Genomic DNA, 25,062 nt, shown 5'->3' on the forward strand with positions numbered 1-25,062 from the left:
TCTCTCCTACCCTTCTTAGGACTTCCTCGTTACTAACTCGGTCGATCCATTTGATTTTCATCATTCTTCTGTAGCACCACATTTCAAAGGCCTCTATCCTTGCTTTCTCCGCTGCGGTCATTGTCCATGCCTCACTTCCGTATAGGAGCATACTCCAGATGTAGGTTCTTATAAATTGTTTCTTTACTTCCATATTTAAGTTTCCCGCTGTAAGCAGGTCTCTCTTTTGGTGGAATGCTCTCTTCGCCTGGGCTATTCTGCTGATAATTTCTTTCTTGCTTCTCCCGTCACTAGTTATCTTGCTTCCCATCTGAAATGATTATTTATATCAATGTGATATAAATAATCATTTCAGATAAACTACTCTGGATAAGACAGTTTAAAAAAATTCAAATTCAAAATTAACGAATTATGTGGAACCTAGTCTATAAAGACAGGCCCACGCAAATTACCATAATAACGAGTGTAAAAGCAAAAAAAATTACCTCCCCGGTTTTCGAGAATAATGTCCACTTGGAATGAGTTATTATTAATCATGCTAAGTTTGTTCTCGTTTTCTTCAAATATTGCAGAATTACAACGATAAGACTTACATTTTGAAAACCAACTTCTTCCCGGCAAATTTCAATTCTTTAAATCGACGTTAATGCTCCCAAAAAGAATATAGTACAAACGTACCTATGTATACCCAAATATTCGTAAGTATACCCATTAAGTTATATTCATTAAAATTGGCTATAAATGAATCACCAATAAAGGTCCATGACGGAAATCACAGTGAGGCCGCCGCCTGTGACCAAAGCTTTGAATATAGTAATATTTTTTTCGAACTAAAAGTCGTTTAGTTGAGAAAAAGTTCTCTACCAAAGCTCCTGCAAGGTTTATTCTCCTCCTTGTCCCACTTGAAACCACAAAATTTTGACTCAAGAACACGTGATGGTGATGCCAGCACCTACAAAATTTGATGAACGACAATTAATAAAAATTTGGTTCTCTCCACTTGAGAATCAAAAATTTCGCAGATAGACCACATAAATCCATGAATAAATCCTCAATTAACCGATACCACGCTTTATTCACGAGTTTTCTTTAAACTGGTGTAATTTTCTTATTGTAGCCTCTGAGCCACAAGGATATAAACATCATCTGGAAATATACTCGTACTATATCTATTAAAATCTTAGCTAGAATTTTAAAGAGATGTTCTATCAGAATATTCACTGGAAAGAATGACGAGAAATGGTTTTTCTGGGCACCGACATTGATGATGGGGGTGTGAAAAAGCCTTAAGTGGATCCATAATTTATTTTGGAGCGGTAGTATTTTGTTTTATTTAATTACACCATAAATGTATAATTTCTTCTTTGACTTATGAGTGTAGACGCATGTCAACGTTTACTTGCAATTGGGAAATGAAAACTTTACCTCAGAGAAAACATCAAATATTACGTCAGGAATTAAGTGTGAGCAAGCGGGAGTGATGGATCCACTTGATGGATGATTGCCTCCAAATGAAGATGCTGATGTCATTCAGATTAATCTCAATAAATTTTTTTATGTATCGGGAAGAAAATGGCTTTGAAATATAAATCTTATCACTTGAATTGCATAGAGTTTCATTGTCGTTAAAATTAATTTTATATATTATACTTATGTTTATTGCATATGTTTGAATGCTAATTAATGCTTTTAACCAAATTTTTATCTTTTTTAAGCATCAGAAAATCGTTCTAATGGCTGTTTTTAAGAAATTATTTGGAAATCGCATTCTTAAAATTCTGTCATGTGACTGGGTAGGCATTCAGTATTGCCATTGCCTTATTCTCTGGAGAGCTATAATAAATATTTAATTGGAAATAATTTTTTATGCTGCTAGTCTAACTGAACTTAACTGTTTTTTGGTCCAATGGAATCAATACTTTGACGCACCTTCAATGAAATAGCAAAATAAATGCAGCAGTTTAAGATGTTATCTACAACTATATCGTTATGAAGACAGTGAAGAATGTTCTATGCGTTGAAAGAGCGTATAACAATCATAAAAGGAATTCAGGGATATCAAGCGTTATCTTGGTAGATACATTTCACAATAGTAGTTATAAAAATAGCAAAAATTATGATATACTAAAAAAATAACAATGATAATATTAAATTGATAAAATGAATGACCAATGACTAGAGTGCAGTCAACGATTAGGGAAGAGATGTCGTGGAACAACATAACTAAGGATCATGGAAGAAATCTTATTGCCCTCAATTTTACTAGCAGAGTACTACACGTGTTTCAATTTTTATACTACCATAATCAGGTACTAATCGAAACTAACATAAAATTTCCATTCCATTTCGGATGGATATATATATATCTTCAGTAGATATATCTATCTTCAAAATAGTGGGGGTTTAAAATATCAGATAGAAGAATGTGGTGGGGGAGAAGGTAGGAAGGAGCGGGAGAAATTAGGGGGAGTTTAGGAGGCAGAGAAACAAAGTTTAGATACAAGGGAATACCCTTTATCAATACTAGGGGGGGGGGGGGGAGGGAGAAGCCGTGGTCATTGACACTGAAAAGTTATGAAACCAAAATTTCAAGAAAATTATAACAGCGCTTTATTGTATTTTTTTAAATTATTTGCTCGGAAAAAATTTATTTTAATTACATGTTTAATAATACTATCACTTTTCCAGGATTTAAACAAATTTTGTTCAAGACTTTCGTTTTGAATTAAATTTACTATAGTTTCTAGGGTAGGGGCAGCTGCCCCCTACTCCCCCGCTGGGTGCGCTCATGTCAAGGGGACAGAAAACCAAGAACTTTGGGATCGGGTTGGTGTGGTGGCAGGAGTGTTGGCATTTCCAGCCCCGTGGACTCGGGTTCAAATCCCGACGGTGGCACAGAATTTTCAGAGATTGCCCGGTCCCTGCTAGAATAATGTGGGGGGAAATTTCAAGTGCAACGCTCCGTCCGTCAGATGGGATGTTATGCCGTGGTCCCCTTGGCGCCTTTCATTAGGAATAAGCTAATGCCGACGCCCACCCTTCCTTATTAACCCCTACTTCATGGCGCAAAATAACCTCAGCTGTCCGTCGCCCCCTCCGAATACCATTCCATACCAAAAACTTCGGACTTACGTCAGTTAGGGGATTACATCAAAGATAGGGAGTCATTGGGAGCCATGAGTTTTCCAAAGCATCCGGAAATAGGGCAATCTCGCGGCCAATGGGAGGGCTTGGCTCAAAGTTTCTGCAGTTTAAAAATGGTGCGTTTTCGGCCTACACGTCATTTGTAATATTTGTTCCTACTGGCATCAGATTTGCCATTAGACAAAGTTTCCGATTTCATACAAACTCAAATATTACTCAAATCCTTATTGTACATGGAAATCTCAGAGCGTACGATAAGAGAATTAAGAAGAGGGAAGATGGGAACCGCCCAGAATGCGGGATGGATGACTCGGTTTTACCATAGAGTAAGTACGATTTTTGTACGTGTGGTGAGCTCTCTATATATACTTACTCTGTGGTTTTACATATAATTGAAGATTATATTAAGGTTAAAACAAACAAGATACACAATTTTGAAACACGTGGGAAATGGATAGACATTTTGGATCCATTATTGGGAAGGCACTAACATTATCACAACAAATATTACACTCATTCTCCACGCAGACTCCCGAATAAATATTTTTTAGAAAATCCTGAAGTGAGAAGATAGAAGATACTCCGATGAAAAAGGAAGAAGATACTTCGAAGAAAGAAGAGAGAAAGAGAAAAAAAAAGAATCTTGTAATTTTCCTTGCAGCTTCCTCATGGACAGATCTACTTGAAACCCGAAGAGAAAGGAAGAAAATAAGTGAGTCCGCTGGCCGCGATGCGGCATACCTTGCGGAAGAAATTTATTATATTATTTTTCTTTTGAAAATACGATTATGATTTAATTAATTAGTTTAAATAAAAAAATGTTTAGTTTTGAAAGATGTCATGGGGGTACCTAGCGAGCGGCGGGGGGAGGGGGGGGGATGCAGCTGCTCCCTCCTAGAATCATATGTCGCAAAAGTCTTTAAGCAAAATCAGTACTGAATTGAAACGAAAGCATTCAAAAAAATTTCTTTAAACCCACGAAAAATGGTAAAAGTATAAGATATGTAACTAAAATAAAACTATTTTTTGAAGGAAATAATCTCATAAATTAATGGTACAACTTGGTTTGCCCCCCCCCCCCAGACCGTGGCTTGCCCCCTAGTTATAATCGTGGGTACGCCCTTGGATAGGGGGACTTAGTTAAAACAATATGAACCCCCAAATATGTATTAATATAATTGAAGATTATACTCTGCCTAAATCGAGTGGAGGGAAACAGTTAGAGGATATGGAATAGACTGGAATTCAGAATTGACATCTGATTACATTCCATTTCTCCTTTTTTCTGCATCAGCTACCCAGGGTTGAAATTTCGTGACGCAATTTTTCTCCACCTTGTATTTGCCCGATTATCCATCATGGTACGGTGCGGCTTCATTTGAGGAGCAGAGTTGTAGATTTAAATAAATAAAAGATCGTAGTACTTTTCCACCAATTTTTTTTACTGCGTACAACGCGTTTCGGCTCACTGAGTACGCCATCTGGTACAAGACTTAGGCTTGGACCGGTGTCTTGTACCAGATGATGGCTCTGTGAGCCGAAAGGCGTCGCACGCAGTAAAAAAAAATTGTGGAAAAGTGCAACGATATTTTATTTATTTAAATATGTCTAACTTCCACCAATTGAAGCCTGAATCTGTTGAACTTAGCTGCAGATTTGTCTGCCAACACCGCCCGAAAACCTGCCATCAGCTACCATGTGCAGTGATTGACACTAAGGATAAGGATCGGGAGTAATCAAACGATACCGCGCTTTGGGAACGACATTACAGGCAAAAGGATCGGGTAGAAATCTGAGGGTAGAGGGCGTTTCGGACGATATAGATGTCGGTGATACCGCAAGTTGTTAATGTAAGTCATCGGAGTCCATATAATATCGCCGGATCGGGATAGAGCCAAAATCGTGAAAATTAGCGTTAATACTCATCAAAGATTACCGATCATAGTTTTATGCCCTTTTTATATAAATTCGAGTTTTTTTCCCGCAGTAAGTTGAGTTGGGGTCATTTACTCTCAAATTGGTGGTTTTTGGGCTATTCTTCGCGACACCTATTTTCATTGCCACAGTGAACGTCATAAAGATCAACTTTGGGCAGGATTTGTTTAATGTGTGGCCCAGCATGGGTTTCTGGAAGTAATGTAAGAAAACCATAGTCATTGTAATACGATACAATTATGAAGACGTGCATGGTTGCGGTCAAAAATACTTTTATGTAAACCGTAGATAAAAAGTAGTCAATTTAAGGGAGAAAGTTGAAGTTGGTGGCAGCGGTGTTAAGTCCTCGCTTGCCAAACCAAAGGTGGCAGGTTCGAATCCCGACTGGTTAAATTACCCCTGTCCAGGGGATGGGGTTTTGTTTGCGTTTGATTGTTGCATATAATCCAAGAACCCCGGTATAAGAGGCCGAATAGTTCTGTTTTCGGTGGTGTGGATATAAAAAAATAAATAAAATGTTCTTTAAAAAGACCGAGGTACTCTAGAACATATTAGCAAAATTTTAGCAGCATTTGTGACTGCAGAAATGCGAGTATGTACATTTGGGAAATTTCAAAAGTACTGTTAAAAAATCACATCCTCAATATCATTAAAATTATTTTTTATTTTTAATAATTTTACTCATGATAAGCAGTATTTCTTCATAAAATATATAAATGGTAAATATTTTTATTCTTAGCATCGAACCTAAAGAGCAAAGTATAAGCCATCTACGTAAAGAATTCGGCTTGTCAGCATAGCAATCGAACTCGAATAAGCCATTCCGTTTTACGATTAATGTAGGTTTCATATGTTCTGCAGGAATATTTCTCGGGTTTCCCACCGGGTGTCGTATCGGGTTGTAGTTCCCAACGTTTCCATGACTAAGTCCGTCATCGTCATCAGGGGTTAATGTTGAGCCAAGCTTTTTTCTCCGGTATTTATACTTATGAGGGCCGTTCAAGTGGGCCCTGATTGGTCCTTTCTGAATTGGGGTGATTTATAGTGATTGATCGCTGACTTCCACGTATTACTTAACTGGAAGCCTTTGTCTCTGTTTAGGTTCTTTTGGAGAGCATACGCCGGGAAAAACTCAGATTCTACATAGGTGTCATATGCTTTATGGCACTGAAATATAAGAATAAATCCCGAACCAACGCGTTGGTTCCGACTTCCAAAAAATATTGAGGGGGCCCAAACCGGGAATCTTGCCTCGGGAAATTTTATACGAATTTTCGAGGGAACTCGGGACCCCTCAGACCTAATGGAGTCGGCGCCACTTAAAAAATTTAAAAACCTAGTGGAAATACCTACCCCGTTAAGACGGTCAATGGCTCCGCTCCGCGGTGTCATAAAACGACCGTTTTCGCAGTAGAATCCCGTGGGTCGGGGTGCGGAGAGTAAAGAAGGTATAAGAGTCCTTTTTGAATGAGTCCCAGGAAAACAACTCACTTTTTCGAGATTTGAACGCTTTTAATAGAAGCATGGTCTTCGATCGTATCCAAAGAAAACGAAATGAACTTCAATGAAACGTGCACTTACCTCGGCTGAAAAACCTCCAACGTCTTCACCATAGACCATTTGAGAATCGGTGTCTTGAAGCAAAACATAAAAACGGTGAATGCTGAGCGTTAAAACCCATAAAGCTTCAATAACCTTACCGCGTCGCGGCTAATCCAACTCCCGACGCGCGGAGACAAACCCTGCCGCGCGATCGAAAAATCGATGTAATTTCCGGCGACGCAGACTTATTTCAAAGATAACTGCATAAGTACCTCAAGAAATCTTCAAAGAATGCTCTCATAAAAGTTACTCCGCGTGACTTTGCCGAAAACTCATTTGAAACTCTACCTAAATGTAATACTTTGTCGAAAAACAGTGTCCGCCATTTTGTAACTGCACGGTAACAATTTATCGATGATATTCTTTAAGATTACGGCAAATTAAAGAAAAAACCCTATGCCAACAGATAATGTGGTTTTTTAATCCGCAAGAATCCACCCATAACTTCACCATCTCCTTACTTTGGAAGATTTTCAGAGAAAATTGAAGACGGGCGTTTTTATGGAAATTTGTTCACGTTTGAGCCTCTGTATCTCAGTAACGGGTGGGATCTATATCAAATGAAGTACATATCCATAAATTTCAATCATTTTTGAGTATAATTGCAAAGTTTCAAGTTTATAACTCAAAAAAAGCCATTTTGTAATTTTGTCCGGTTTTTCCGATTTCCACCCACTGTGCAACGGTTAAATTCATTAACGATTCTGGAATTATATGTAGTATCAGTTCGGTGAACAAACTTTAAGTGCTTGGGAGCTGAAATTCTATTAGAATTCCGTCTGTTACGGTGAGTACCAATGGATATAAAGCCAAACCTTTTAACATCCAGCTGAGCATCCTTTATCATTAATTTTTACATTATTCTCTCATTTACGAGGAACAACCATTTAAATGCACTGAATTTACAATAATTTATCAGAAAATAATTGATCTCAACGGTGAAATGTTGAATTATATAATTCATATCGGCGAATGGTCTTATTAAAGTATATTTTTTAGGAAAAAAGTCTATTATACATAAAAGTTACAAAAGGTATAATAAAAGCAATAGAAAGAAGTAAATTTGAAAAATGGTGAATATTTGCAGCTCATACCTGATTGATTCCACTGCAACAAAAAGTCAAAAGATATTATTTCCCTCCCTCTACTACTGTCATATTTTGCAGACGTCACAATACAGCGGCAGGTCAAATCCAGTTGAAAAGATGACAAATTCATAAACTTTTCCTGTTTTGATTTCGAGTGCTGATAGTTTACTACCTAGAAAGACAAATCGGGCCAAGATGTTGAGAGGGCCTAAGTATTAACGTGGACTCTCAGACACCAACGATTACCACTTATACCACCTGATGATACAGACGGAAATCGGCAATTTTCATTTAATCATATAGGTTCCTTAAGAGAGAGGTTCCAATAACAATGTTCCTTTGGTAAATCAATGATTTTCTGTGCTCGTGGATATGTGGAAAAAACGAAAAATTTGTCACTTATTAAAACGCTCCTAATCCGCGAAAAATAACACAGTAATTTCCTAATGCAATTCGTGCGTAGGTTTCCGCGGCGTTGATCACGATGACTGCTAATTTTCGGGTTCTCCAGCCGCGTCTATCGTTTATGGTTGACAACAGTTTCGAAAGCCATCCTGCTTTCGTCTTCAGATCGAAGGTGAGGAGTTTTCAACGCATTAATTGGTGCGCCGAAGGCGCGTTCCTGCTGTCCCGGTGAATTCAATTCACCCTAACCAGCCAGATAACATTTGAATCATTTTTGGCGCAATTGTTTATGTTGTGGGGGTAGTGTTTAGTTTGTGTTAGCAGAAACTTATAATTAATATGATTAATTACATTTTGAATTAGGGTTACATTGGAGTATTGATTACAATTTAATAATGCTAATGATACATTTTTTTTGGTTGATATAATATTCTTTATAATTCTTTTTATATTTTTTTTCATTCATTTTTGTTTATTTTGTTATTTTTTTATTCATTTTTATGCTTTCTTATCTTTTTATTTTTCTCTTTTCATTTTTTTTCCATTTTTTTCTTTTCATAATTTTTTGCCGTCTTATATAGCACTGGCCGATCTACCCCTGTGCGCTGATTGGTCAGCAATCTCTACCACACGTTGCTGATTGGGTAGCCATTGTCCCTGTTGATATTTTGTGTTTTATGAATTTCAATTGCTTCTGTTGAAACTGTTGTCAACCATAAATGACAGACGTGGCTGGAGAACCCGAAAATTAGAAGTCATTCCTAATACAATGTTAGCACGTAACGGGGATGGATTTTTGCATGGATCCACAATCGAAAAATTGGTAGAAGACCTCGATTAGCCGATAAACGTTGCGTATTGTCTTATCGAATTGCATCGCATTAGTGTCATCGCATTAGTGTAGACTCTCAGACACCAACGATTACCACTTATACCACCTGATGATACAGACGGAAATCGGCAATTTTCATTTAATCATATAGGTTCCTTAAGAGAGAGGTTCCAATAACAATGTTCCTTTGGTAAATCAATGATTTTCTGTGCTCGTGGATATGTGGAAAAAACGAAAAATTTGTCACTTATTAAAACGCTCCTAATCCGCGAAAAATAACACAGTAATTTCCTAATGCAATTCGTGCGTAGGTTTCCGCGGCGTTGATCACGATGACTGCTAATTTTCGGGTTCTCCAGCCGCGTCTATCGTTTATGGTTGACAACAGTTTCGAAAGCCATCCTGCTTTCGTCTTCAGATCGAAGGTGAGGAGTTTTCAACGCATTAATTGGTGCGCCGAAGGCGCGTTCCTGCTGTCCCGGTGAATTCAATTCACCCTAACCAGCCAGATAACATTTGAATCATTTTTGGCGCAATTGTTTATGTTGTGGGGGTAGTGTTTAGTTTGTGTTAGCAGAAACTTATAATTAATATGATTAATTACATTTTGAATTAGGGTTACATTGGAGTATTGATTACAATTTAATAATGCTAATGATACATTTTTTTTGGTTGATATAATATTCTTTATAATTCTTTTTATATTTTTTTTCATTCATTTTTGTTTATTTTGTTATTTTTTTATTCATTTTTATGCTTTCTTATCTTTTTATTTTTCTCTTTTCATTTTTTTTCCATTTTTTTCTTTTCATAATTTTTTGCCGTCTTATATAGCACTGGCCGATCTCCCCCTGTGCGCTGATTGGTCAGCAATCTCTTCCACACGTTGCTGATTGGGTAGCCATTGTCCCTGTTGATATTTTGTGTTTTATGAATTTCAATTGCTTCTGTTGAAACTGTTGTCAACCATAAATGACAGACGTGGCAGGAGAACCCGAAAATTAGCAGTCATTCCTAATGCAATGTTAGCACGTAACGGGGATGGATTTTTGCATGGATCCACAATCGAAAAATTGGTAGAAAACCTCGATTACCCGATAAACATGGCGTATTGTCTTATCGAATTGCATCGCACTAGTGTCATCAAGGCTGCTTTGACAATCCCGACGGTGACCACGGTAACCACTTACTTTACCCCATTCCCGGAAGTGACTAAGTGGAAGTGACTGACCTGGAATGCATGCATCCTTTAAATCAACCGCTGGGAAAAGATAGGTTCTCGGTGCGTAAGGAAAATTGCCATTAAAAATAGAGGTAATAAGTCCTTGCACTCTCATAAGTCGAATGCCGTTAGCACCGAATGGTCGCTAATTGGATCGTCTCCTCCCGAAAGCATTCGGTGTTTAGTGTGTGAATTGCATTTGAATTATAATTCGTAAGATCTCATCGGAGTTCTTTGAATTATTTCCAAAAATTTTCAACTCGTGATCCCGGTGAAAATTTCCAAATAAACTGGACCCAGCAAGAACACTGGGATACTTGGATACAGCTGATATTACTGGCGGCAGGATTGTATCAAGGTGAGGAACAAATTTGTTGTTCTACTCTTTCGCCAACATTTTCCTACAAATAGAATCGTTTATGCGAATATATGATCTTCTGATCCCTGGGATAAGAATATTTTAGAGATTAAAAGCCTGTACTACATTGAATTAATGAATCAACTACTTAGGGGCACATTGCACTTAATTCAATACGGGGATAAGAGAGTAATTTTCGAAATTTTGGTCCCTAAGAAATGAAAAGAAATTGGTGGAAGCCATGTTTACCAGTTTAATTGACGTTGCAGACACAGAGAAACCTCACGAAGGGCGTGAGGATTTAAAAAAAACTTCGCATCTTGAGAATTAATTAATTGATTTCAAAGGTGGTCCAATCCGGTCGAATATTTCGCAAATTCGTAGAAAGGTTGTGCAAAAATTTAAATAGTATAACCGAACTAAGCAAGTTACGTAGCCAGAATGTAAATGAATGCGATAATGTGTTCATTAAATAGAGTCTTTAAATATATTAATGCCATGCGGGATAAGAATGGTAGGCCTTGAATTTAGACCAAATAATTTTATCCAATCATTTTATAAGTCAGCTGTTCGAGTTCTTTGTTATCGAGTCATAGATGACTTAATGTCAGATGCTTTTTGATGCATAAAAGGTCATAAATTGATCATATTTTAATAATAAAGGGGTACATATTATAACGAACCATAGATTATATACAAGAGGAAATGCTTCTCTATGCTTTAATGATCGATCAAAATCAATGTTCCTATCATGCCTTCTTCAAGAAAATAGCGATCGATATATTAAGGTATATCTACGTACATCTAGTTTATGCCTCGTGGCCATGTATTATACCTTAATATTCATATCAAACGCATGGAATATCTGAGACGAATATAAAATCATTTATGGCGATAAACACATTTTCTCATCATTATTGCTAGCTGTTGCTTTAGTTGCACTCCGGATGCACAAGGTGACGAATTGGTACAAGGAGGAGGAAGTTGACGGTTCACCGGTAAACCTACGCGGAAAACCGCAACAGGAATGTGTTTTACAACCATTTAATACCTTAGGAAAATGGATCGCAATGCTTCACGTACACCAAACTGGTGAAATACTTAAGAGACATGGGCCAAGAGAAGATATTTAAGCGATGAGCACTTGAATGCGTTCTACGGAGGAAAAAATGGGGAATCGCCAATACAAAATTCCTCACATTTCATCATTTTATATCAACAGTAGCGAAATGAATGAGCATTCCATAGATTTTGAAGGAGGTGGAAAGGTGTATGCAGTGGTGGATACAGGAAAAACTCAGTGGGGGCCGGGGAGGAATGCGTAAAAGATATATTGAGCTACCATTATTTTTATAATAAAAAATAATCAAGCCACATGGAAAGATTGAGAAAGCTCTTTTTAAATTAATTACACATACGTACAACACAATGCCATCTTATGATATAAAAATAGTTACAATTGTGGTTTTGCTATGTTTGGCAATACGGGCAGCCCGCAGGAGGGGTCGCGCGACCCCCATATGTACCCGCCACTGGCTCCATAAAATTGGAATGGAAAATCTGAAATGAAAACGGAAGCCAGTCATCCCGTTATATCGGAAGACGATAAACGAATGCATATTATCTTCCAGGTTGAATTCCATTATCAGGCACGCCTTACTTTTGAGAGGATATCCTCCATTTGATATTCAAAAATGTAACCCGTCATCTAGGAATGCTTTCAGTTTATACGCAAAAATGGTAACGAATGGGTCAAATATTGAAAGCAGGGGGCCCAGCATTCTATCGGCAGCGAATTTGGTTAAGCCGTTTTCACGACAGCAACCTCTAAAACTCTGTGAGTTATTGACTCGTGTGGGACTGCTTTACACGTGGCCGTCTTAGATATCGAAATAATTCACGAACAAAGAACGCAGATATCATAAGGTGAGGAATCCTGGATTAAATATATTTTATAATTAGCTAAAACTAGCCTTCAGTTAATTCGCTGTTCTTCTAAAAGATTGCATCGGAATTTTAGTAGAATTTTAGACCAGCCTCGGCGAAAACTTTACGGAGTCATCCGCATTGCACAATTGTGCGAAAATTCCTCAGAGAAAAAAATCATTCGCCTCGACCGGGATCCGAACTCAGATCTCCCAATTTCCGGTCGATTACTTCTTTGGTCCACTAATGTCCACAGAGGGGAAAGACGCTTTGGTATCTAATAGTAGACATCTTGTTTAAAGGGTGCGTCGACATCTGAGGTCATTTTGCGCCACGCTTTGGTATCTTAAAAGTACTCGACCAGAAATCGGAAGATTCGGGTTCGAATCCCGGTCAAGGCGAATGATTTTTTCTCCGTAGAATTTTCACACAATTGCATAGGAGATCTGTACAAGTTTCAAGGTAATAACTCTTACAGTATAGGCGTTAACTAATATTAAGTAATATAAGCTTATTATTGACATATTTAGTCTAGAATTCTCTCGATTGTTGACGTCCTCCACTAAGGATGGAGAAGTTGTGCGCGCCATATTTATGAATAAAACTTCTCCATCGATCGATAATTTTTGGAGGGAACGCTTATGTTTACGAACACGTATATGGAGGAATCAGTTTTTTTAATCAGGCTACTGCGATCGATATTTTAACCCACATTTGGACAAATGTATACCAGTCGTATAAATTTTGGTCAAAAGTGAAAATTAATTGGCAAATGTCATTAGAGGAAATTTTCATTTAAATTACGAAAGAGTAAGTTGCTTAAGTGAATGAGAGACAAACAATAATACCGGATACCGAACAAGAAATCGGATAGATAATATTAAGCCACCCTGTAATTCACTTTAGCGTGCTTTTCAAAAAGCTGCATATACATGTAAGCATACTCTCTCTAGTAAAACTAAATACTATTTCAAGGGAACCAGACTGTATCAATGAACGAAAACTAACATTCCATTCACAGTGCAGCAGCAGCTAAACGGTTCCACTAATGGTGGTTGGGCAATTCTTTAGATTTTTCGGATCAATACAATCCTCGTTCGTCATATATAAACCATTGGGTTTGCCAGATTTAAGTCGTCTTTTTTGCAGCTATTTTTGTAATTTATTCCACTTTAAGAACACAATATTTACGAAATAATATTGCTAACATGAATTATTTGCCTCTCTTTTTTTAGAGCGTGACCTATATGACACCTGAATCACCATGGGCTGTGACGCAAGGATCGAAAACTGTAGCATCCCATTTCATGTAGTGAACATCACAAGGGAGCCCATCCCTGAATGGGAGGCTGTCGTCACTGGCGTGGTCCTCTCTTTCATCACGCTCCTCACCCTCACCGGAAACGTCCTCGTGGTACTCTCCGTCTTCACGTACAAGCCGCTCCGGATCCCACCCAACTACTTCATAGCCTCCCTGGCCGTGACGGACATCCTCGTCGCCCTCACCGTGTTCCCGTTCAGCATGCTGGAGAGCATCAAGGGACGCTGGATTCTGGGCGCCACCTTCTGCAAGGTGTGGCTGCTTGCCGGCGTGCTCTGCTGTTCCGCTTCCATATTCCACCTGTGCGCCATCGCCTTGGACCGGTTCTGGGCGATCCGGGATCCCATCGGGTACTCGGTCAAGCGCACGGTCCGCAGGATCCGCGCGATGATCTGCCTCATCTGGATCTGTGCCGGGGCAATGTCCTGCTGCCTCCTATTCGGCGCGGAGGAGTCGGACGAACTGATCGAGAGACTCTCCGCTTGCTTGCTCAAGACGTTCAACAACAGGGTCGTCTCCGTGATCATCGGGTTCTTTTATGTGACCCTCTTCCTCATGACGATCGCGTACGCCGGGCTGTTCGTCGCCGTTCGTCGGAGCCTCAATTTCAAAACAGATCAGGTGGTCAAAGCCGATAGATCACGGAGCACCGCCGCCAGCACGGTGGCGAAGAAGAGCGCCGTGGACGAGGAGTCGACCAGTGGCTACGGCAGTGTGAGCAAGTGGGGTCTGGGGTCGGAAGATTCTGGATGCGTGGACGAGGACCCATCTAGTAGGGAGGATATCAACATGCAATGCTTGGACACGGAGGTGGGTCACAAATTGGGGGCCAAAGACTGGTCAAGAGCCTGTTCCAAAGAGTCCGTCGCCTCGGAAGAAGCAAAGAAGTCGACGGCTCAGTCCGTGACTCCTAGCGGGAAGCCGGAGGTGAAGGAGTTCTTTGAGAACATGCAGAGGATGTCGCAGACGAGGGAGAGGAAGCTGGCGAGGACGCTGGGGATCGTCATGGGCGCGTTCCTACTCTGCTGGCTTCCCTTCTTCATCATGTACGTCGTCATCATGATCTGCAACACCTGCCAGCCGACGTTGAAGTGGAGGAAGGTCATCATATGGCTGACGTACATTAACTCAACCCTCAACCCAATAATTTATACGGTATTCAATGCGGAGTTTAGGAGTGCCTTCAAGAAACTTCTTCATCTTTAGCTTTGACGAATTCTATGCTTTAGAGATATCAGAGGGAACATACGTTGACGGACAGCTACAACCGTTCTTTCCTCGCTGTAAATATGTATATTGAAACGATTTAATTAAATATATCTATACTTATGGGATTGATTGATTGATTTTTGAGATCAACTAAGTTAAGTGGATAAATCATTATCATTAACCAGTTTCAGTATTGTATTCTCTTCTTTAATTACAGGTTATCACTTGAAACTCTGACATTATCGCTTCTTCCATGTTTACACGAATTCAATAGTGCGTACTACGAGACCTTAAATGTATAGCAATAATTATAGTCCTATTGCCAGATATTACACATGACAATCTAATGCGCGAACTTTCATCAGCATTAACCTTTGTCGTATCAGTCGCATTCGACGACTTTTGTATTGACGATTTGAATCATTTGACACTAGGACACATAAATTCTATGGCATAGCTATGGCCTCGGGAGTCCTGGGAAAGTAAACGAAGTGGAACTAAATTTAGTGACAGACATATTCTTAAAAAAATACAACATGTGTCAATAAAATAAAGAAGGTCTAACTCAATTCATGAGCCTGAAATGAAATAATGACTGTGGTAATTTACTTCCATATTAAAAGTGAACCCACTAATTCATGACAAAATTCATATATTTCGCCTCGGCCTGCCCTATCCTTGAGTTGAACAAAGTGTGCCCAAGCCATATGTCCTTCCATCCTTTTGATATTGTATCAAAGGAGATGGAAGGGTACATGGCTAGTTCACAGCACTGTCGGTAAAAGATCTAGGCTTAAGATTTATTTTAAATTAAATCCTCGGCCTAGATCAGAATACTCCAAGTTATTGTGATAGAGTCCTTGGAAATTGAGGGAGGTCCTCTGTGAAAGAGAGTTGGGAATTTAATATCCGTGAAGGACGATTTAGAACGAACTTTAAATAAAAGTTCACGAAAGAAATCCGGAATCAGTGGCGTAGCCAGGAATTTCGTTCGGGGGGGGGGGGGGGGGGTCCAAAACCAGGGGGGAAAATTTAGAAAAACCAGGCATCAAGGAATGGGTTTTAAACTAATTCTAACACTTTTCATGATCGAAAAAACTAAATTTGTTTAAGAAACATTTTGTAAATTCCTGATTTTTCAATGTTTTGTTTTATTTTATGAAGGACAATAATTGCGTTTTTATATTTCGGGGGGTCCGGAACCCCCGGACCCCTTTCCCTGGCTACGCCACTGTCCGGAATAAAGCAAGTTGACAAGAAATTTATACGGGTAGGTACTAATTGTAAGTGTTTTTCATTACCTAAGCGTAATCTGAAGAAATTTATTTTTCCAATAGAAGTCTAAGATAAAATGATTTCATGTGCATTAAAATCTTTCAAAGTAAGCCAAATTTAAAGATAGTAACGATATTTATCGAATCATCACGCAACCCTTTGATGAAAAAGGCAAACCCGCGTACAGTCCTTACAGGTAAGACCTGTTACACTCCCCAAAGGACCTGCCAGGAATAATAATATTGCCTGCAATACCAAAACTTTTTCAATGGACTTATTTTCAGTGCACAACATTGGAGAAACACATTATCCGAGGATATCAACGCATTCTATATTTTAAGAGCCACTAAGATTTGTGTAACTTTGTCAGGTCTTGCCACCTTCCTTATATCCACACTTCCACTTATCTATTTTACATAGCCGAAAAATTACGCAGTTCACGAAGAGATAAGTCAGACGGAAAGAGGGTAATATAATTCAAAGAATCAGTTATTTTTTGGCAGCAAAAGAGATAGCCAGCGATCACTAGTCATCTTCAAAGAAATTCACTTTTTAACCGAGATATCATGAAGGAGGGGTGCGAGGTAGTCTCGTGAGTATAGGGCTTGGCTGCTGATCGAGGTTTCCCGGGTTCAAATACCGGATGAAGACTTCGGACAGCCCCAAACTAATTCCTAAAAGAAGTGCCAGGTGGCCCAGGGAAAGGAACTGGTCCCACTTCCCTCCTCAATGTGATATTCACTAATAAATTACTAATTATACTTATAATGACTAATAATATTATGAAATCGGGCATCATTTTCTGTTCGAGGCAAACGCGAGATTTTACAGCTAAAAGCACGATTTTTAGAAACCACGGAAGCCTTAAAAAATCGTTCGAAAGAAGTAGAAACTTATTCAACCATTCGTTTAAAGAAATCCTGGCGGTCTTTCTCAATTAAAATTACTTTTAAGAAGAAAAAAAAAGAAACCACTGAACCAAATATATTGCCTCTCACGCCCAGTGAGAGGGTATTGAGTTGACTTACAACAAATAGGATGTTATAAAAACCTTTTCCTTGAATACAATCATACTTTTTCCAAATTTCATGGTGATCGGTGGAATACTGTCGAAAATTATTGATCTCACATTATGAAACATTGAATTTCATATTAAGTGATGACATCGACTGCGCAATCAGTACAAATATATTTTATAGAATCAATTATATATTTTCCGTACATATGCATGATATCAGTGGCGTAACTAGGAATATGTTTTGGGGGAATGGGGAGACTTGGGGGGGGGGGGAGGGGGAGGGGGAGCGACCCCGCATGCAACGGGGAAACTTTTGAAAATTGATATTCCCGTAAATTCATTTTACATAATAAATAAATAATCTTTAACTTTAAGCAGATGCAGTTACTATACGTCAAAACTAGTAAAAAGTTTTAAATATTTTTTAAAAAAATTCTCTGAGGCTTTGAGGGGTGATCTATCCCCTCATCACATCCCATAGTTACGCCACTGTATGATATGATAAATTACTGCCATTTTCAGTTGATAAATACAGGATTTCATTTGAAATCTAGTTCTGATAATAACTAAAAGTACACATGAAGATGAGTTAAGTAACTATAACTAGGAATCAACGCTAATTATAAAGTCGCTAGAGATAAAATGGCGCCAGAAATATATTATCGAGGACATCATAACATCTTTAAATTTTCGGAAGTGGTTAAATGGCGAGCGGATTTCTCATTATATGTTTACTTCAATGCGGGGAAGGAAATTTGATAAAAAGTTCTTATCTCCCCTCTATCAAGTTGAAGGAATGATTCCAGTACTATTTATGCAGTGAGAGAAGGAATGCTTGGATTAAGGGAAGCAAGAACTTAACTGTGCCCAGGTTTACAAACAAGGAGTATTATCAACATTGATTTGAAAGATCGAGGTTTGGAAATCGCTTGCTTCAAATCGAGCAAGTATTTCCTTCTCCATAGGATCATAAGAGGTGAGAGATAAATCATGAATTAGATTACTTTAGATAGAGCATTCCAGCATTTTATGTTAGACAGTTTATCAAACACCAACCGTTCAGTGAATTAAAAGGGTATTTTTCGACATTCAATGAATTCTATTTATTTATACCATAGAATATACTTACTTTATGTTATTACCTACTTGTAAATTATTGAAAAGAGAAATACTCTGCCAAATACCAAAGCGTTTGCTATAGTTTCCGTTTGGTTTGAAAAGAGTCATTTATACAAATGTCATCACTCATTTTTAAACCGGACAACCACACGAAGTTAATTGACCTCAATTATGGAAACTATATCGATATCCTCTTCGGGAGGGTACCTTCTGGCCCGAATACGCCGCACGAGTGCAGTGCAAATATCAACAGTGGACAGGAAGTTTTAGAAAACTGCTCACTTTCGAGCCGGTTTATTATACTGATCGGTTCGTTTGGACGTATTGGTTCTCTTTCACCCATCTCTATTCAAAAAGTACGGAGTGAATTTTTTAACAGACTTAACTGTATTTAACTTACACCTGCGATTTCCAGGATGAAAGAAGTGAAATTAAGTATCGTGAGGATAAAGTGGAAATTCAAATAATCCCGGAACTGGTAGTAACTACTATGGTGGCAATTTCATTATAAGCTGGTGAAATTATAAAAAAAATCAGAACTATTTATTATCGATTGATTCTAGTTTTTCGTCACTTTGAATATTGGTGACTTTGTCGGTTTCGAACGCGGGTGAAAACCCAGAGATACATGTCCCCTTGTCTTCGCCGGGGAGACCTAAGACGTTACACAGCTTTTACACGAATTCAGCCATGAGCCGTAAGAAACTCTGAGGATAAAACCTCGGCTTGGATTGCTTGAGCAATTATAAAGAGATATCCTTCAGAAAGACAAGGACAGTATTATCTTAGACTTGTTCTATATTTACTGTTCTGATGAAAAAAGAAACGAAGAGATATTATCTAACGGAATAGATCGGCACTGGACGTCGTTTTTTCCCCAGATGAATAACGGAGTTTCTTGAATGCTGGTTCGAATTTTGACAGAAAGTCGAAAACAACGACGGATTCCGAGGGGTTAGGCCATGGAGGCTGCTTATAGCGTCCGAGACTCATCTACCCTGCCACTTGGTCGGGAGAGGAACCGAAAATAAAAAGGAAGGAGGCACCCCCGCGATTATGAGGCCCATGACTCCAGCTGGGTTGGCATAGGAAGGGAAGGAAGAAGAATGGGTGAATATCGCGCCGCTATTACGAAGAGAGCCATCACCACCAGCACCCTGATTATGTAACTGTGAGAAGGGTAATAATAATTATTATTTTTTTTCCTTTTTCTTGACCTTATTTAATATATAGTATGGTTTTTCCTGGAGTATAGGTCATTTATACAAAAGTTAGCAGCCAACGTTTCGATTTGTTTTCTTAAATCATCTTCAGGGCTCTAAACTTTGAACATAGTATTTATTTTTGTGAGAAGGGTGAGAGGGATGTCGTTGCTAGGGGCAACGCGATTCCCACGACGGAAGGTGATAGCAGCGATTATGAAACCGTGATCGCACTCTTTATCACGTTGCGAGCGTCATCGGCCTATCACGTTCGAAAACGATGGTGACAAGCATATGCTGACATAAAAACGAGCACTAAATGCATATATTAGCATAAAATTATTGTTTATTTAATTTAAAAATGCCCTACAATCGATTAAAAACCAATGAAATTCGTAATTATTTCTACTGGAGTGCTCTCTTGACATTATTAGTTGTCCACGTTGTTCAATTGTTATATGCGCACGGTAGTGAATTCGATTGAGCTGCTTTATTTCCACACAGCAAATTGGAAAGTACTGCTAATCGAAGTACATCCGTGATTCAAACGTCAATTACTTTATATCGAAGTTTAATTATCAACATTTGCCAAGTACGTTCTCCAACATATCAACATCGTTAAACTCAACTGATTTGGGCGTTAATTGTTGGGTCGATGAATGTTCATGGTGAGACAAAACTCAGAACTATTCCACAAACTTTTATTTTAAGAGTCAGGTTAGTCTTGATAATGACGGTATAAGCGTCGAAATTAGTAGACTGTTAAAATAAAAGTTTGTGGAATAGTATTGAGTTTTGTTTCACCATGAACATCGTTAAACTCCTTTTCGATTTGTAATCATCATAAATCAACTATTAACTACTTACATTCAAATCGCTAGCGCGATTACACTTCCATTATCATTTCAACATTAATTAGTTTCAATCCAAGATCACGACTTTTCGGCCATTCTCTACTATATAGTAAATATAATGACTGCAGCATCTCCCGGAGAGCATTAGCATAATGGATTAAGTTATCACACATCGAAAAATAATACTACACTTTCCCCATAACTTTACCATAATACGAGTACTTTATCATAATATTATCTATTGGCGAAGCGAAGTACTTAGCTTTGAACTGCATCCATTTTATGTTGTCGTTGTTTGTTATTGTTATTTCAAAGACTCCGCAGACGACGCATTCTTGGACAGAGATGTGTCGAAGGATTTCATTGGCTCTTCAGATTTCTCAATGATACCAACCTCACGCGCTCGTACCTGTATCATACGCGCGATGACGGTGGCTTACATGATCGCGCGGTACAGCGGAACGTGATAGGAGAACGTGATGGTCATCTATCGCCGTCGTCGCTGTCACATTCACATAATCGAGGTGCAGAACCAGATATTACGTTCCCAGAGAAAGGGAAGACCTATTAAAGTGACGCTCCAGAGATTTTTTTATGTATTCGATTTTAATCTGTTAAATCTATCACAACGTGCTCATAGTTACATTTTGTAATCCTTGAAGGCTGGTGTCCGGACTCCCTATTAATTACTATTGATTCAGGTTATCAAATGATGAATGATTGATTAACCCTTTCTAATCCAGAGCTGTTTCTGGGAGAAATTAAATTTCAAGACTTCTTATTTTTTTTAAATGTGAACATTTTCTACTCAATCATAATTATTGTGGCAGCTATATATTTCGCCATTAAACTTAACAGCAAAAAAGCGGCTTGCAGGAGTGTGTGTTGATGAACTGCTTTCAAGTAAATACGTATTTATTAATAAATTTCATTATATCATCATTCCAGAGAGTGCAATCTAAGGGCCTGGAAAACTGAGTGGATTCCATGGAAAAAGAAGAAATCCACAACAGCACAGTGCCTCCGTATTATGACCGCGGGCCTGCACCGGTGTGGGAGGCTGCCGCCTCTGGTGCGCCCCTTGTGGCCATCACCGTGCTCACCGTGGTGGGGAACATCCTGGTCATACTGTCCATCTTCAAGCACAAGCCGCTCCGCATCCCTCCCAACTACTTCATCGCATCCCTCGCGGCCACGGACATAACCGTCGCCCTGCTGGTCTATCCCCCGAGCATAGTCGACAGCGTGGAAGGTATGTGGCTGATGGGCGCCACCTTCTGCAGGATTTGGCTGGCACTCAACATCCTTTGCTGCTTCGCGTCCATCTTCCACCTCTGCGCCATCTCCATGGATCGCTACTGGGCCATCACGGATCCAATCCGCTACGCAGGAAAGCGGACCCTGTCACGGATCCTCAAGACCATCGCGATCATCTGGTTAGTGTCCGGATTCCTGTCATCCTTCTTGCTCTTCGGAGGACAGGAGGACGTGATCAACACGTACTTTGTTTGCATCCTCTCTTCGCTCAACAACAGGGTCATCTCCGTGTTCGTCACCATTTTCTACCTGAGCCTCGTCGCGATGTCCTTCGTTTACGCGCGGCTTTTCTTCAGCGTGAGACGCAGGTTCAGGGACGCAACGGCGAAGTGGGGCGTGGTCGCGGATGCTGGTAGTCAGGGCACCAGCACAGCGGTGACTCAAGTCGGAAAGGGTGAAGGAAAGGAGACTGAAACATCGATTAATCGGACGTGTGCTTCGGAGGAAGAGGTTTTGAAATCAAAGGGACCTGTGAATGGCGAACCAAGGTTAGTGTGGAGATGGTGACGGTTGAAACATCTAATAGGCATAATTACGAATATGTAACCTAAGGGCGCGGTAAAAATCTAAAATCGTGAAATACGTACTCTAGGAGTAATAATCTTTCGATTTAGGCAATAAAAAATTATAGGAAACCACCCTATTGCAGAATTTTTACAACGATGCCTAATTCGAGCTTCACTCGAAGAGTGGGCATAATCATTACTTGGTTAGTGAGCTCAGTCGCGGCAGGGTATCTTCTATAATGGCCTAATGGTTGATTTGTTTTCTTTCTCTAGGCCTGAACCCGATGATGACATGCGACCTAAGAATACGAAATGGCTCGGAGGTGGAATTGGAGCTTCTGATCCTCGTCGTGGAGAATTTTACTCAGAATCGGCTGAATCGTCGAGAGTGCAGGGAACTAGCCCACAAGATGCATCAACCAATGTTTCCAAGGCTTTCATAATCTCAGAGGGACCAAGAGAAACTCCATGCCAACCACATCAATCGCTAGGGAAGGGTACGGCGAACTCTTTGTTAGACGAAAAACAAAGAGTTTCTCAGACGAAAGAAAGAAGATTGGCCAAGACCTTAGGTATAATTTTGGGAGCTTTCATTGTTTGCTGGCTACCTTTCTTCATTTTACATTTTGTTGCAGTATTCTGCCATTCCTGTCAGCCGCCCTATAAAATTAGAAAGATATTTACGTGGTTAGGGTATGTCAATTCGACCATCAACCCTATCATATACACTGTATTCAATAGCGAGTTCAGAAGGGCATTCAAAAAAATTCTCCGTATCAATTGATGGAGCTCGCATTTTTAAAAGTTTGATTTGCTTAATGTACCCTGCAATCATTTTCATAATTCCTTATCTTATACCTGGGCCAATTTCAGCATTTACTGTGAGATCTGCCCAAAAGACAAACTCTATCCAGCAGCCAACCCCATAAGCGGTCAATTTTCCCTAAAGCCGAAAGTAATTCCCGCATCTTGTTCCCTGCCAAGCCTCAATGCAGTGGCTGTAAGCCAAGAATTTCATCCAGCAGTTTAATGAGATGCCATAAGCTGTCTGGTAAAGTCTCACTACTTAGCAATTAAAATTATGTGAGACTCCATATGACAGCTTGTAGCAGGGAACGTTATAATGAATATAAATTCCACCATTTCCACCCCAGGAATTGCCCCCTCCCTATCCAGAAACTATATTTTCTGTGGAGCGTCTAAATAGCGATCTGAAGAGCGCTAATCAAACAATACATAATCGTCCCTATGTAGACTACAACCAGTATAATACTTCAACCCTTCCCCTCTCAATTTCCATTTAGACTTGAAATGAAATTTATGCACGATATTTAAATTTTAAAACACTTACCAGTGTCATGCATGGTTTGTGACACGATGTGAAATGATTAAGGCAAGTGGTGGAAGTTCTCAACACTGATTACATTTTACATCGCACAATATTTCTCCTAAATTTATTTTCGTTGTAAATAAAAAAAAACAGCAAGAGAATGTTGTAGAGTGCAGTGAAAGCTCTCTTCAGCTCAACGACCACCCCACTCAAAGACCAGCATTTCACGGACCCAATCATAGTGTCTATAGCTTTATGGTATTTAATTATTTAATACCCCTGTTCAGAGACCATCCTTCATACCGACCAAAGACCAACACACTGAAGAAAATTTCTCTCTTTCCAGCGAATGAAAACACTGAAGATCCGGAATTTAAATTATTCTCTAGAATCTTTCCAGCGAATCGGAAAAAAAGTTTATGAACCCAGTTATCACTGATTAAAAATATTTGTAAGCCCAACGGTTTTCTCGTGTTATCAATCGAGCCATCGAGTCACAAAGTAATCGCATGTTTTTCAACATAAAACCTTTCGAGACCTCTCAATATCAGCTCCTGTCAAACGACCTCCTGTCAGCTCCTTCATAGCGACCTTTTCGTAGAGGAACAATCGGTAGTCTTTTAATACAGGTTTTAACGTACATTAAAATGTTCTAATGTACAAAGATACGCGTCATGTGCAAATTTATTTCGTGGAAATATTTTTCAATATCTAATTTAATTAATATTTCCACACAATCACACTTGTTCTGTGTTTTAAATTAACTAAAGGCTAATTTATCAATTTTTATTCCTGGAAACCTAATACCATTCACCCCACTCCGCTAGTGCCTATTCCAGCGACCACTTTCCTTCCAGCCATACAGAGAGGTTTCACTGTATATATAAGCATCACGACGAAATGAGGGTTCCTTTCGATTCGTGTAAAGTTTTAAAATATTTCTCTGAATATTTATGCTACATTAATTTTGAGTAAATATTCCCATAATTTTTCTCCATCGGTAGATGTTATCAAAAAAGGGTCCAATTGCTTTCTACATGAGTATACTACTTGTTTAATGATGCACAGTGGAGTAACTTTAGTAAAACGATGCTAATTTTAATATATAATTTGAAATAATAAAATATTAGTATTGCTTAAATTGTGAAATTTTAACCGTTACAATATTACCCTGTCATGTATTTATTATGTATTATTAAGACTGAATATTAAAAGTGATAAAGTATTTATTAATGTGAAAATAATGGTAATAAATGAGCAATTTTTGCGATAGACTTTAACAAAAACCATACCTGCGTCTTAAAGAAAGCTCCAAGTTGATCTAACACATCGAAACTACTAGAACTGCAGATAAAATTGATTATTACATAAATATGCTATTAACCCCTAACATTAGTTA

General features: G+C 38.9%; 2 protein-coding genes across 3 annotated transcripts; both read left to right on the top strand.

Moving 5' to 3' along the window:
- The first annotated feature begins 10,326 nt into the window (after positions 1 to 10,326).
- Positions 10,327 to 15,168, top strand: LOC124155061 (tyramine receptor 1-like). Of its 2 annotated transcripts, none has more exons than XM_046528799.1 (2): positions 10,327 to 10,586; positions 13,748 to 15,168. In XM_046528799.1, exon 2 carries the CDS (start codon positions 13,777 to 13,779, stop codon positions 15,037 to 15,039), a length of 1,263 nt encoding a protein of 420 aa, XP_046384755.1. In that variant the 5' UTR covers positions 10,327 to 10,586; positions 13,748 to 13,776; the 3' UTR covers positions 15,040 to 15,168. The 2 variants fall into 2 exon arrangements, with proteins under 2 accessions (XP_046384755.1, XP_046384757.1); XM_046528801.1 differs by lacking the exon at positions 10,327 to 10,586 and adding an exon at positions 12,230 to 12,512.
- A 3,007-nt stretch (positions 15,169 to 18,175) lies between these two features.
- Positions 18,176 to 24,804, top strand: LOC124155062 (probable G-protein coupled receptor No18). The gene is made up of 3 exons (XM_046528802.1): positions 18,176 to 18,311; positions 21,459 to 22,315; positions 22,607 to 24,804. Exons 2-3 carry the CDS (start codon positions 21,498 to 21,500, stop codon positions 23,115 to 23,117), a joined length of 1,329 nt encoding a protein of 442 aa, XP_046384758.1. The 5' UTR covers positions 18,176 to 18,311; positions 21,459 to 21,497; the 3' UTR covers positions 23,118 to 24,804.
- Positions 24,805 to 25,062: the final 258 nt, after the last annotated feature.

Source organism: Ischnura elegans, chromosome 3 (genome assembly GCF_921293095.1).
Source record: "Ischnura elegans chromosome 3, ioIscEleg1.1, whole genome shotgun sequence".
Lineage (NCBI taxonomy): Eukaryota > Metazoa > Arthropoda > Insecta > Odonata > Coenagrionidae > Ischnura > Ischnura elegans.